Source organism: Nyctereutes procyonoides, unplaced genomic scaffold (genome assembly GCF_905146905.1).
Source record: "Nyctereutes procyonoides isolate TBG_1078 unplaced genomic scaffold, NYPRO_anot_genome, whole genome shotgun sequence".
Classification (NCBI taxonomy): domain Eukaryota; kingdom Metazoa; phylum Chordata; class Mammalia; order Carnivora; family Canidae; genus Nyctereutes; species Nyctereutes procyonoides.
Window position 1 is genome coordinate 12,636,805 of NW_026575147.1, and position 14,675 is coordinate 12,651,479.

At 36.1% G+C, this 14,675-nt stretch overlaps 1 protein-coding gene across 2 annotated transcripts in view; it reads left to right on the forward strand.

Moving 5' to 3' along the window:
* The window catches only part of SYCP1 (synaptonemal complex protein 1), a 108,084-nt gene that overhangs the window by 13,971 nt on the left and 79,438 nt on the right, over positions 1-14,675 (forward strand). For both annotated transcript variants that reach the window (XM_055312541.1, XM_055312542.1), the window contains exons 8-10: positions 9,945-10,003; positions 11,207-11,276; positions 12,868-12,941. In XM_055312541.1, coding sequence (XP_055168516.1) covers positions 9,945-10,003; positions 11,207-11,276; positions 12,868-12,941 — 203 coding nt within the window. The remainder of the gene's footprint in view (positions 1-9,944; positions 10,004-11,206; positions 11,277-12,867; positions 12,942-14,675) is intronic.

The window sequence follows — 14,675 nt, forward strand, 5'->3', positions numbered from 1 at the left end:
GCAGTTTTATCTTTGTCATTAATTTGACACCAGCTCTACTTTGTTTATGCCAAGAATCTATTAGAAAATACTGTCTACCTGCTTTTTCAGCATAGCAGCATAGCTCTTGCTTTTCTTAGCTAAAATTTTATTTTATTTCTTAAAATTTATTTATGAGAGAGAGAGAGAGAGAGAGGCAAAGACACACAGAGAGAAGCAGGCTTGCTGTGGGGAGCCTGATATGGGACTTGATCCCAGGACCCTGAGCCAAAGGCAGATGCTTAAGTACTGAGCCACCCAGGCGTCCCTAGCTAAAATTTTAATATCACAATGTACTGCTTAAGAGCTTAGGCTAAGAGTAGACAGCCTATGCTCAAATTCAGACTTTCAGTCGCTGTCCACTTGACCATGAATAAGCTATATAATCTCTCAGACCTACTGTTTATTGGTTAATAAATGCCTCTTAGTGCTGTTTTGAGAATTAGGTTAGTTAATAAATTGCTTAGAACAGTGCAAAGTGCTCAGTGTTAGCTATTCTTATTTCCATTATGCACTATTACTAGGGTTTTTCTTGGGCCCTGCATATAGTACTTTGCTTTTGGACCTATAAATACTTAACGGAATGTAGCATACCTACTTAACAGAATGTAGGACACGACTAACAGCTCCTCTGTTACATCCCATTTATTTAACTTTCAATATTAGCTTTTCCATCCAGGTATAAAAAGTGGGGAAAAGTGGCTCAGTGGTTTATGCCACCGTCAGCCCAGGGCCTGATCCTGGAGACCCAGGATCGAGTCCCACATCGGGCTCCCTGCATGGAGCCTGCTTCTCCCTCTGCCTGTGTCTCTGCCTCTTTCTCTCTCTGTGTCTCTCATGAATAAATAAATAAAATCTTAAAAAAAAAAAGTGGGGAAAAGTATATAGATGGGGATGGAGGGATGGTGTATTGACTGCTTTGTAGAAAGTAACTTAGGCCATGGAGACAGCCTGCTAGTTTTTTTTTTCCCCCTCTGTTTAGTTTTATGCTAAGATGGTAGGAAGAGGTTTGAAGAATCTTTAAAAAAATTTTTTTGGTGATCTCTTAAATGAACCAATGAGCATATCTTTTTTCTTTTTTAAAGATTTAATTTATTTATTTGAGAAAGAGAGTGCACACAAGTAGGGGGAGAGGGAGAAGCAGACTCCTCGCTGAGCATAGAGCCCGAAAGGGGCCTCGATCCCAGGAAGCTAGATCCCGGGACCCTGGGATCATGACCTTAGCCGAAGGCAAATGCTTAACTAACAGAGCCACCCACGTGCCCCCCAATAAGCATACCTTAATATGACATGTAGATAGTTTTTCTTTTCTTAAAAAAGTCTTTAGGGAAGCTTGCGTGGCTCTGTCAGTTAATCCAGGGCTTGATTTTTGGCTCAGGTCATGATCTCAGGGTTGTGAGATCAAGTCCCATGTTGGGCTTTGTGCTGGATGTGGAACCTGCTTAAGATTCTCTTTCTCCCTCTCCCCTCTTCTTTCTCTCTCTTCCTCTCAAAAAAAAAAAAAAAGTCTTTATACTTGCTAACATAAGCTCCACCTAGATTCTTGTCTTAAGCCTTTCCTCTTGCTATTGCAGTTTTTATGTCTTACTTATTCATTCACCAGTTTTTTTTAAAAAAGTATTTATTTATTTATTGAGAGGGGGTGGGGGAAGAGAGAGAATCCTCAGGTAGATTCCCCACTGAGCCTGGAGCCTGATTTGGGGCTTGATCCTACTGCCCATGAGAGCACTAGCAAGGCAAAGGCCACTTAACCGATTGAGCCACCCAGGTACCTCTCATTTACCAGCTTTTGTTTTTACTTTTATTTTTTAAGATTTTATTCATTTATTTGAGAGAGAGAGAGAGAGATCACAAGCCAGTGGAGGGGCAGAAAGAGAGGGAGAAGCAGACTCCCTCCTAAGCAGGAAGCCTGTATCCCGGGGCCCGTGATCATGACCTGAGCTGAAGGCAGGTACTAAGACTGAGCCACCCAGGTGCCCCTTATTCACCAGTTTTTAAAGTGCATACTTTGTGTCATGAAATGTTCTGAAGGGTGAGGAAAACAGCAATGAACAGTTTCTGCTCTTAAGAAGTGTGCATCTGGGATGCCTGGGTGGCTCAGTGGTTGAGCATCTGGCTCAGGTGTGATCCTGGTCTGGGATCAAGTCTCACATTGGGCTCCCTGCAGGGAGCCTGCTTTTCTCTCTGCCTGTGTCTCAGCCTCTCTCTCTCTCTGTGTCTTTCATGAATAAATAAATTAAAAAAAAAAGAGAGAAAAGAAGTGTGCATCATAGTGGAGGGACATAGACCATAAAAAAATAAAATATATGCATGGTAATAATAATTGCTTAAGGAGATTTTGGGATATTTTGGGATAGGATGACTGGGGAACGATTATAGTGACCCTAATAAGTGAGGGAATGAGCCATGAAACTATTTTGGGAAATAGTAAGTGCAGAGTCCCTTAGATGAAAGCCTATTTAATCTTTTCAAGTCAACGAGGCTACTTTACTGTATCTTTGGTATTTCTGCCTTGGGTGTATTTTTTGTCTTTTTTCTTGTGCACCATTCAGGAAAGTGTCTTCTACTCTCTTCCAGTATACTTATTCTCTATTCACTATTTATAGTCTTTTTTTTTCTCTTTTTTTTTCTAGTCTGTTTTCAAATCCATCAGTTAAGGTTTTATTTTTTGTTATTTTTTTCTGGTTCTGTAAATATTAGCTGATTTTTAAAATATCTGTAGTGTCACTTTTTAGACTTTCAATTTTATTGCTGTAATTTTTAAAAATTGACATGTAGTTGACAACGTTTCATTAGTTTTAGTTGTGTAACTTAATGATTTGATAGGTCTGTATATAATGCTATGCTCACCACTAGTATTCTTTGCTGAAATTTTTAAGTGCAGCTTTTTATCTACATGAACATAGTAAACATTGTTTTATTAAGGTTTTAATAAAGTTTATTAAAGGAGTTTATTTCTGGTCTGTTCTGTAGATTCTAGAGGTTTGTATAGTATACTTCATTATTTTTGATTATTTGCTTGAAACCTAGAATGGTGTCATATTTTCCTAGTTCTTTGAATGTTGAGCATTTTTTGGATTATATTCTGGACATTTTGAAATTATTATGTTGTGAGATTCTCAGTCCCTAGGAGAATATTTGTTTATTTTTTTTAGCAGACAGCCAACTCGGGTTCACGCCACAAATTCTATCTTTTGTGTGCTGGGTTCCAATATCAGTTCCGTTTTCAATGTCTTTGCTATGCTACTCTGGCTCTGCCACTCAAGATTAGGTCTGGGATGTGAATAGTGATTTATATTATATATTAGAGTTCAGTTTTCAAAGTCTTCGCTGTATTTGTTTTGGGTCTGTCTTATATATGTATATCCTTCCTTTTCCCCATGGGACTTGTGTCAATTCAAGCACATAATTAGGTAATCCTCTTTTGGAGCTGTCTCTAAGATTGTCCCCTCATGCTCAGCCTCGCAGGGGCCCATTTTCCCCATTGGCTAGAAATACTGAGTTTTTCTTGGAGTTTTATCTGTCCTTGCTGCCATGGGTGCTGCAGCTCTACTTCTGGAGCCATTCTTGGGATAGGGCTATGAGAGGGAAAAGAAGAAAAAAAAAATCGGATTTCCTTTTGCTGCTCATGTTTCCTGTTACAGTTTTGTTGGGGCCTTACATTTGGCTAATGCTGGGAGGGGAGATAGGAAAAGAAAAAAACTAAACAGGAAACTTAAACTTCACATGAGTCACTTCAAGATTTTTACTTTTTTCTCCCACCCTACCTGCCTTTGCTTTCTTTTCAGAGTCCTGAAGTAGTGCTTTATGTATTTCATTCAGAGTTTTTAGTTGTAAGCAGTGGGAGAGAAAGGCTATAGTGGGATTACTTTGTCCTGACTGGCACTGGAAGGTTGTTTAGTGTTTTTTTTTTTTTAATTTTATTTATTTATTCATGAGAGACACACACAGAGGCAGAGACACAAGCAGAGGGAGAAGCAGGCTCCATGCAGGGAGCCTGACGAGGGACTCGATCCCGGGTCTCCAGGATCACACTCTGGGCCGATGGCAGGCTCTAAACCACTGAGCCACTCAGGGATCCCTGTTTAGTGTTTTTGAATTATAATCCTCAATCTATTCTTGGTCTGATGATTTGTCAGTATCCTTTGAGAACTTTGGTTTTTTTAAGAATTAAAGAAATCCTCCAGATTTTTAATTGTCTGCAACAGGATGTCTGAATTACTTAGCCATTACCAGAAAACAGAGTCCTTGATGCATTTCTAAAATACGCATCAGGGCAGCCCAGTTGGCTCAGCGGTTTAGCGCCCCCTTCAGCCCAGGGCCTGATCCCGGAGACTCGGGATTGAGTCCCACGTCGGGCTCCCTGCATGGAGCCTGCTTCTCCCTCTGACTGTGTCTCTGCATCTCTCTCTCTCTCTCTCTCTCTCTCTCTCTCTCTCTCTCTCTCTCTCTGTGTCTCATGAATAAATAAGTAAAATCTTAAAAAAATACAGATCAAATTATGTTACTAATTCTTTCAATGACTTTCCATAATTTTTTCGATAGCATGGAGTTTGAACTTTCCTCCACCTTGCCAAATGTTCCCCACATACCCCATATATAAAGGCTCATGGAGAACTACTTGTTACTCCCTAAACAGGTTATTTTTCTGAGTTTTCGTGTGTGTGTGTGTGTGTGTGTGTGTGTATATATATATGTTTTTTTTTTTTAATTGGCTGATACTCTTTCATTCATCTCATTACCTCCTATTTGTCCTTCAAAACTCAGAATAAATATTGCCACTTTTGGGAAATATTCCCTAATTTTGCAGCCTGATTTGGATGCTCCTCTTCTTTCACTTAGTACTCTTAGTATACCTTAACCATCTATTTGTGAATTCCCTCAACAGATATTTATTGAGTGCCTATTACATGCTAGACATCTCACTACAATCTTAAGGGTAAGGGGTCATACGTTGATTGAGGATAGTCAACATTTTAGACAGTGTCTTTGAAGAAAATAGGCAATAAATTAATGAATTAAAGAACAAATCTTTTCTTAGATGTAGCTTTAAAAAAAAAACCTCTACTTTTTGTAATTGTTTAAAAAAACTCTTTAATTGGTTCTCTATTGCACACAATATAGAATTATTTTGAATTCTTTAGCCTGCCATTCAAAGTACTGTATAAACTTTTTTATAGCCTTACCTCCTAACCTAAATTAATTGATTTTTGGGAAGGACTTTAAAGCTTTTGTAGTCTACTTACATTTTCATTGACTTCCTTTCCTTTAAAGCATGTCTAACCAAGTGTTAGTCTTTTTTATGTTTGAATATATTCAGTGATGGAAACTCACTAACCTCAAGATTGTCATTTAAGGACAGCTCTTATTTTTATTGAGCTGAAGTTTCTACATAGTTTCTCTTATTGTAATTCTCCTTAGAGCATATGGAAAAAGTATAAGTTATTTTTTATGTGCTCTTTAGATTTTTAAAACTGGCTTCTTGTCCTTTTGAATTTTGCCTTCTTTACCTTAGTTCAAGATTCTTCAGTATTTTTGTTATTTTGGTTGATCTGTTGAACATCTTTGTTATAGAGTTCAGGTCCATATGAGGTAATGTACTGTGTAACTTAATCTGTGTAAGGGACTATTCACTGTCTAATTGCAGATGTCTTAATGAACTCTAAGGTCAGCTTGAGAGCTACAATGCTTTATAGGTTTAGTGACTTCACTAATTAAAACCTTTAAATTTTCTTTTTTATTTCATTCTTTGCATGTGCATTTAGATTTTTAGATCCAAATAGCATTCTTTGCACTTATCTATACTGGATTTAATCAGGAGCATCTGTGTTTTAGTCATGTACCACTAATTACTAACTTTGGGATCCTGGTGAATAAATAATTTTCTATATCACACTTTCCTCATCCATGAAATGAGGGAATCACAGTTCCCTATATGTATACCTAGATCTGTGTTTGTGTGTGTGTGTGTATGTATTCTTGATCCTTATAATTCAAAATTTTGTCCATATGATTATTTCAATCTAGGTATACCAATCTTTCTTTAGCCCAGGAAACTATATCTTTGGCTACCATCTGATTTTTGGGCAATACTTATTATTTGTATTGGCCCTCGGTTCTTTTCTCTAATTGTTTTAATGTTTATTTTTCCCCCTTTCGTTTTTTTGTTTCCTATGTTTCCAATTTGACTTTTCAAGTGTCAGTTCTATCCTGTCCTTCCTCTAATTTATAATTCCCTTGTAATCTAATTAGCTATAGCTAATCCATTGTCCCTTTCCTCCTCATTTGTTTTTCTATTTAATTTGTTCCATTTCTTGCATTTCTGTTGTAGCGTATTCTTTCTTTATCATTCTATCTTCCTCTTTCATTGATTATATTTTCCGGGTTCTGTTGAGAATACTGGATAGTTTTCTGAAATTTTCATCTGGATTCTCTAGATAGAATTCATTTTCAGAATTATGTTATTCCTTTTAACATCTCTCATGGTGTCCCCTTTTCTTTCTTTGACAATATTTTTTCATAGGGCTTATATAGTTTTTCACACCATATATATCATTGAAAAAGTCAAGAGCTATCCAGACTAAATAAGCAAACTAGGTGATAAATTGACCTTAGTTCTGATTTGCCTCCCCTGGTTTAGTGGTTGAATCCTCTCTTCATATTCATAGTTGTATGGCATGTCACTGAACAGTTTCTAAAGCTTTTATCTTGTGTAACTCTACCCCTTCTGCCTTGTTTTCTGGTACTCTGATAAGTTTTGCAGAACATATGACTCTGAGCAATTTTAGTCAAAAAACGGAAGCATGCAAAACACTTTCGTATCTTGAAATATAAAAAATATTAATTTTTAATATCTTAAATCCTGATGTTGCTGACATAGAATAAACTTTAATCTTTGTAAATTTGGGATTTTTCACCCTTCTTCTGGGGTTGTATCTAAATTTGGGGATTCCCATATAGTACATGCTAGAGAAGTGGTAGAGTGGTAGAGAAGGACATTTATTTTTCAGTTATCTATCCATTGAGATTTTTAAAAAAGATTTTATTTATTTATTCATGAGATACAGAGAGATAGAGGCAGACATAGGCAGAGAGAGAAGCAGGCTCCCTGCCAGAAGCCTGATGTGGAAATTGATCCCAGGATCCTGGGATCACAACCTGAGCTGAAGGCAGATGCTCAACTATTGAGCCACCCAGATGCCCCGATGCATTGAGATTTTCATTGTTTCATTTAGTATTCAGTAACTGGCCCACATAAGTTTCTCATTTATGCCCTCAGGGCCCATTCATGTCGGCTGGTTCTCTGTGCTTTATTACATCATGCTCAGCTGCACAGAGTGTTAGGACAAGGGAAACAAACTGTCTAAGGCCCTGTCTAGACATATATTTCATAGGCATTTCTTCTCCGATTTTGTCATCTTAGAGCCCTACTGAAGACAAAAAAAGTATAATCTCACTCTGCTCTTGGTTTGCCCAAATTATCTGGGGTTTTTGTGGTCCTCAATGCTGAGGCTTAGTCTGGTGAGTGTAGAGGGCTTCAGAACCTCTTCTTAAGTATCTGCCAGAACCTCATAAGCTCTCTTAGCCTCCTCCTTTTATTTTTCATTTAAAAAAATCATTTATTTATTTATTAGAGTGCATGAGCGGGAGAGGGAGAGAGAATCTCCAACAGACTCTGCTCTGAGCATGGAGGCTGACTCAGGGTTCGATTCCAGTACCCCCAGATCATGACCTGAGCTGAAACCAAGAATTGGACATTTAACTGACTGCACCACCACCCATGCACCTTAACTCCCCCCCTTTTTTAAATTTTTTATTTATTTATGATAGTCATACAGAGAGGGAGAGAGAGGCAGAGACACAGGCAGAGGGAGAAGCAGGCTCCATGCACCGGGAGCCCGATGTGGGACTCGATCCCGGGTCTCCAGGATCGCGCCCTGGGCCAAAGGCAGGTGCCAAACCGCTGCGCCACCCAGGGATCCCTTAACTCCCCTTTTAAAGACTTCTTTCCACAAATGAGTAAATATTTCTTGGTGTAGAGGTTAAGAAGCTTCATTCTGATTCAAATATTTAAAAAAAAAACCTATTGTTTATGTCCTGAACCTGCCCCTAACCCTCAACACTGGTCTTTTGAAGTTCAGAGATTTTTTTTATTTTATTTTATTTTTTTATTTTTTATTTTTTTTTCAGAGATTTTTTTCTTTGCATTTGGTTGAATCATCTCTTCTTTAAGGGAGCAAATGCTGAGAGATCTAGTTGCTCAGACTAGGGTAAAATAAGTGTCGGAGTGGGGGAGGCAGAAAGGGGTTGGGGAAGGGAAGAAGGAAGTTAGTAGGGAGAGGTAGTGAAGTGGGGGGTGAGGAGATAGGTAGGTAGATCAATGGATAGATAAATATCAAGAAAAACAAAAAATGTAGGCTTATATTTTTATAATACTGCACATCACTACATTGGAACACTCAGCTACCAGAGTCCCTTTGTGCTACCTGTAGGACCTTGCTTCTGACAACTGTAAAGTACATCAAACCCATTTATTTTTTCTGTAGTTTTTTTTTTGTTCAATTTTTCGGGACTGTCCTATTAGAAGAATGGCTGGAGGGTATTTTGAAAGTATTGATGTTATTGGTAATGGGAAGATTGGAGGTGTTGGTAACAGAATGCAGTTCTTTGGCACAAATAGTTTCTGAGCAGTAGAGAAGATGTGTTTCTAAGTGTATTAGGTAGTGAATATGAGAAAGAATAGGTGGAGAAGTAAAAACTATCTTTCTGTTCAAATGCTGATATGTTCTGCCTTTATTTCCTTAAATTTCCCAGCCCTTTAATATTCAGATAAAAATGGTTCAGTTCCTGTTTCATATGCTAGAAGTCCAGAGTGCTTTCCATTATTTTTGAAAGGTTTAGAAACCTGTATTCTTCTGAAGTTAGTTCATATACCCTCTTTTCAGTTATTTGGCTTCTCATTAACAGTTGAGTCTATCATAGCTGCTGTGCTCTTGTTTGCCATTTGTTACTGATAATGTGGGACTTACACCCTGTTTAAATTTGATATGCTCTGTAGCACCTGGGTGGCTCAGTCAGTTAAGCATCCGACTCTTGATTTTAGCTCAGGTCTTGATCTCAGGGTCATGAGTTCAAGCTTCGCATTGGGCTCCATGTTGGACGTAGAGGGTTTTTTAAAAGAAAAGTATCTTTAATGTGCTTTATGTGATGCTGGCCTCATTTGGGGGAATGATAAAGGAGCAACCACACTTTCTGTTATTATTTTGTGCTTTAATTCTGGTAGAATCTATTGAATAGATTATAGCTAGAGGGAATAATTGCTTAGGTTAAAAAACATAAAAATAAAAAGGTGGTCGAGAATTTATAGAGGATTTCCTTCTGGGGTTACACCTATTCATAACCTTGTTCTTTGTGTCTTGAGGTTTATCTTTCTTTCTGCATCCTCAGGTAGAGCAAGAAATCAGAAGAGTGGGCTTTTCATGTGTACCCTATGAATTGTAAATATACAAAGGAAAAATACTTGATAGAATAATTGTTAAATCCCTACCCATTGTAAAGGCTAAAACTGTAAATATATTTTACAAAGTTTGGATAAAATCATGGATAGTAATTCTAAAACAGAAAATTAGAGCTTTTGAGGTTGAAGTACAATCATGTCTCACTGTGTCTTACTATGAAGTACTTATTTTAAAAGTTTATTGTTGAAATATAGTTGACAATGTTACTTTAGTTTCGGATGTACAACATAGTAATTCAATAATTCTATACATTTGATGATACTTTAAGAGACTCAAGATATACTAATATACTTCACTAACACAGAATTTTAAATATTTTAATGTTTTCCTGAGGCATTTTGAGTATTATCATGTTGGCATCATAATCATTTTAAAATTTAATTCTAAAATATTTTATGTTAATAATAGATGAATATGAACGAGAAGAAACTAGGCAAGTATATGTGGATCTAAATAATAACATTGAGGTAAGTGATAGTAAAAAGTTAAATATTTTAAACAGATCATTTCTAAGTAGAGTGATAGCTCTCCTTGATGTAAGGATTATTAATTTGTTGACGTGTGATTATATCCAGTAAGATTCTTAAGGTTCTTTACTAGGTGTATTAATGTGTTGTTAGTTAGTAGCTTTTGAATTTCCTGTTAGTGACACCTTTTAATATATCAAATATAAACTCTGTGTCAGAGACTAGCATATTATGACACATAGCCATTAATTTGAAAAACATACAAAATATTATTAATCTGTGTCTGGTTGCTGCTTACTTTTCTTATCCCATCCTTTTTTGTTTTCCACTTTGCTTCTCTACTATAGTTGTTCTTTTCTTTTTAAGGTTCCTGAAATTTGCTAAGCTCTTTTTGATCTTGATTCTTTGACTTTGTTCTGTCTAGAACTTTTGTGTCCAAGATTTTATGCAAGTTTATAAGCTTCATTTTCCTTTTTTTAAATCCCCCTACTTTATCTAAAACACCTTTCCATTCAGTTATTCTCTATCTCCTTACCTCATTCAACTTTTCTGAAGAGGACTTAGAACTACATGACATTTATTTGATAATACATGTGTATGTGTAAGTATTCTTTCTTACACTGGAATATAAGTTAGTTCCAGTAGGGTAAGGACTTTGTCTTATATCTCAAGTGCCTAAGACAGTGGTTGGCATATAATAATAGGAAATAAATGAATTTAATTCCTTAAATTTTGAACAAATAAATGAATTCATAAAATTTTGCAAATCAGAATTTGTTGAATACTGAATGAACTCATGCTGTCAGATAATGGAAGCGTAATTTGGACTCTAGTGGGGAGAGAACTCAGATAGGTTACACTTTAGTGGGGGAAAACAGAAATTAAATAAGTAAGCCAAAAATAAAATTACAGATTTTAATATGAGCTATTAAAAATGAGTAGAATACCAACAATCATTTTGCTGCTGTTTGGTGTTATATAACATGTCTTCAGTGCCTTTAAGCACCTGGGAAGCTAATATAATAGGCTCTCTTAATGCATTTTTAGTAAATTACTTAATTATTATAAATTATAGGTATTATTCAAAGTTGAGTGGTTTTAAATCTAATGATCATGAGACAAATTTATTAATATATTCATAATTTGAAGAACCTATTTAAAAAATGTAAGTATGATTCTTAAAAGTTAACCTTTATGTTTCAGAAATTGATAATAGCTTTTGAGGAACTTCGTGTGCAAGCTGAGAATTCCAGATTGGAAATGCATTTTAAATGTACGGATCCGGGGCACTTGGGTGGCTCAGTTGGTTAGCGTCTGCCTTTGGTTTAGGTCATGATCCCTGGGTCCTGTGATTTAGTCCCGCATTGGTCTCCTTGCTCAGCAGGGAACCTGCCTCTCCCTCTCCTCCCTGCTTGTGCTCTTGCTCTCTCTGTCACTATGTCTTTCTCTCTCAAATAAATAAGTAAATCTTTAAAAGAAATAATTGTATGGATCCTATTTAATTTTCATATTACTGTACTGATGTTTCTCTTTTTATTAGATTCTTTTAATGTTTTCACACTGTCAGCTTGATGCTCCAATTGCTTTATTATTTTTTATTTTTTTTAAAAGATTTTATTTATTTATTCATGAGAGACACAGAGAGAGGCAGAGACATAGGCAGTGGGAAAAGCAGGATCCCCACAGGAAGCCTGACGCAGGACTCAATCCTGATCCTGGACCCTGGGAGATCACACCCTGAGCCAAATTCCTGAGCCACCCAGGTGTCCTGCCCCAATTCCTTTAAATTTTGTATTTGTTGTATTGTAAATCCCTCAAAATCTTGTGGAATGTGGCAGGAAATTGATAATATATTAAAAATTACCTTCTGGCTTCAAAGCTACATTTTCCCTGAAATCAAACTTACTATGATTTGTTTTTATTTTATTTTATTTTTGTTTTTTAACTTACTATGATTTGTACTTAATTTTTTAGAAGTGTAATTTGGTCTTATTTTTACATTTTTTGAGTAAAATTTCATGTTAAAATAACTTGACCCTTGAATGACATAGGTTTGAACTGTGCAGGTTCACTTATATATGATATTTTTTCAGTAAATACAGCGGAGTACTATAACTGTATTTCCTTTATGATTTTTTCTTTTCTTTTTTTTTAAAGATTTTATTTATTTATTCATGAGAGAGACACACACACACACACACAGAGAGAGAGAGAGAGAGAGAGAGAGGCAGAGACATAGACATAGGCAGAGGGAGAAGCAGACTCCATGCAGGGAACCCAACGTGGGACTTGATCCGGGGTCTCCAGGATCAGGCCCTGGGTTGAAGGCGGCGTGAAACTGCTGAGCCACCCGGGCTGTCCATCTTTATGATTTTCTTAATATTTTATTTTTCTAACTTTATTTTAGGAATTCAGTTTATAATACATTAGATATTTAAAATACGTGTTAAGCAATTTTATATTATGGTTAAGCCTTCTGGTTAATAGGCTATTAGTAGTTAAGTTTTGGGGGGAGTCAAATATTATACATGAATTTTCAACTGTATATGGGTCAGCATCCCTAATGTTCAAGGGTCAACTGTATATATATTTAAAATTTGTTACTTCAGATTATTATAAAGAATAAGCTCTTACATATATGCTATTGTAAAAATTATAGAATTTTTTTGTTATACTTTGATGTTTTTTAAATTTACTACTTTACTAAACAAAGTTGGCAGCAAGAAAATAGTAATTTAGCTTGTTTGATACCTTTGGGGTTTAGTATTTAGATAAATAAGGAGGTGGAGTAAAATGTCAGAAGCTTTAAATTCTGTTATAGAACTATGTTAAGATATTAAACTATTTCTGCTTTATTTTTAAAGTAAAGGAAGATTATGAAAAAATCCAACACCTGGAAGAGGAATATAAGAAGGAAGTAAATGACAAGGAAAAGCAGGTATTTTTAAATAATCAGCTCTGTATTTTTTGTATTTGCTACTTCATAAAATACTTAAAATTTCAAAAGAAATCTGTATCAGCTCACTGCATGATGAATTTCTATGAGAATTTTAATATTCTGCATATCCAAATATTTAAATTTTTGCCTAGCAGAATTAATTTACATTGATTCAAACATGCATGCACTGAATGCCAGCCCTTTTAGAAAAAAATCAATGAATTTTCTACAATAGTTATATCAGTGGGTAATCGGACATTGCTGTGAAAATATTTAAGAACTTCTGTTCAGATAAAAACTTTCTAAAATGTAAAGATGATGATCATTGACCGCTCAACCCACGTTGTGCAGTTTAGTTTGAAATGCATTACTATTCGTGACACCATGGGAGGGGAACTAAAATACTCCTTTGCTTCTTTCTATTAATGTCATATAGTGGAAAACTTGAAAATAAGAGTCTGTGTTCTTAGATATTCACAAGAATGTCGATTTCAGGTTATGGCAACTTTATCAATTTCAAGTCAAATGCTTCCCAAATAGAAAATGATTTATAGAAAGGAATCCTCCTCTGTTTTGCCCTATTTTTTTCAGAGTTTTCTTCTTTGATTTGCCACAAGATATTTTGTAATAATAGATAACAAGGATATCTACTTAAAAAGTTAATTGAAAGTACAGAGAAGATACTTAGAGGTTTCTTTAAGTTATGGTTATGCTATGCTTGGATCCTTTTTTTTTTTTTTTTTTAAGATTTTATTTATTTATTCATGAGAGACACAGAGAAAGAGAGAGAGAGGCAGAGACACAGGCAGAGGGAGAAGCAGGCTCAATGCAGGGAGCCTGATGTGGGATTCGATCCCAGGGCTCCAGGATTATGCCCTGGGCCGAAGGCAGGCACTAAACCACTGAGCTACCCAGGGATCAATGTTTGGATCTTTTGAAAGAGTTAACAGTTTTCTATGTTTTAGCTGAACTTTTAAACTAGATTTCTGAAAGAAGGCCTTTTAAGAGTTAAAATTGTGCATATTATAAGGAACACAAAAGTAAAAGGAAGTGCTAAAAAGCTTATTGGAGTTCTGGATGCATGGGCAGAGCTTGTAGATTGTTGGAGTTCCCTGTACAGTGGTGGTGTAGCCAACTGGTATTTTGCTATGGACTTCTAAATGTTATTATTTATAATAATTTTTTTTCTGGAGTTCTCCAAATTCCTGCTTGGGGATAAAAACTTGGCCAATGGCATTTTGGATTGGGGTTGGTAGGGTAGGAAGGACAGACTGAGTCTCACCATTCCATATGCTGATCTTTCAGTTATATCCTTCACTCCCAACCCGCCCTGTGCTTGGAATACCAGGTTTAGGGATTTTCCTTTTCAATATGACTATGGATCTTTTGCAAAAATTGGGTAGGGTTAGTTCTCTGACTACATTGGCTATCAAGGAGTAGAGTCCAAAAAAGGAGGGTTAAGTGGGCTTAGGGATGTCTTAATACTCTTACAGACTTCCAAATAGTCTCCTTATACTTAGTCTCCTTTTTCATACCTACTTTCCACAGTTTCTGTTGCCTCCAATTCTTGAAACATTCTGGAGTTCTTTGGTTTTGAGTTATTTTGCTTCTCAGTAGTTATCTTTCATCTGTGGGCTCTTAGGTTTGACCTTACTTTTCTGTTCTCATTTTCCATTCCTTCCAACTGCTTTCCTTTACATGTTGTGGTTTGGGTTATAGAAGTCTCAAGGTTTC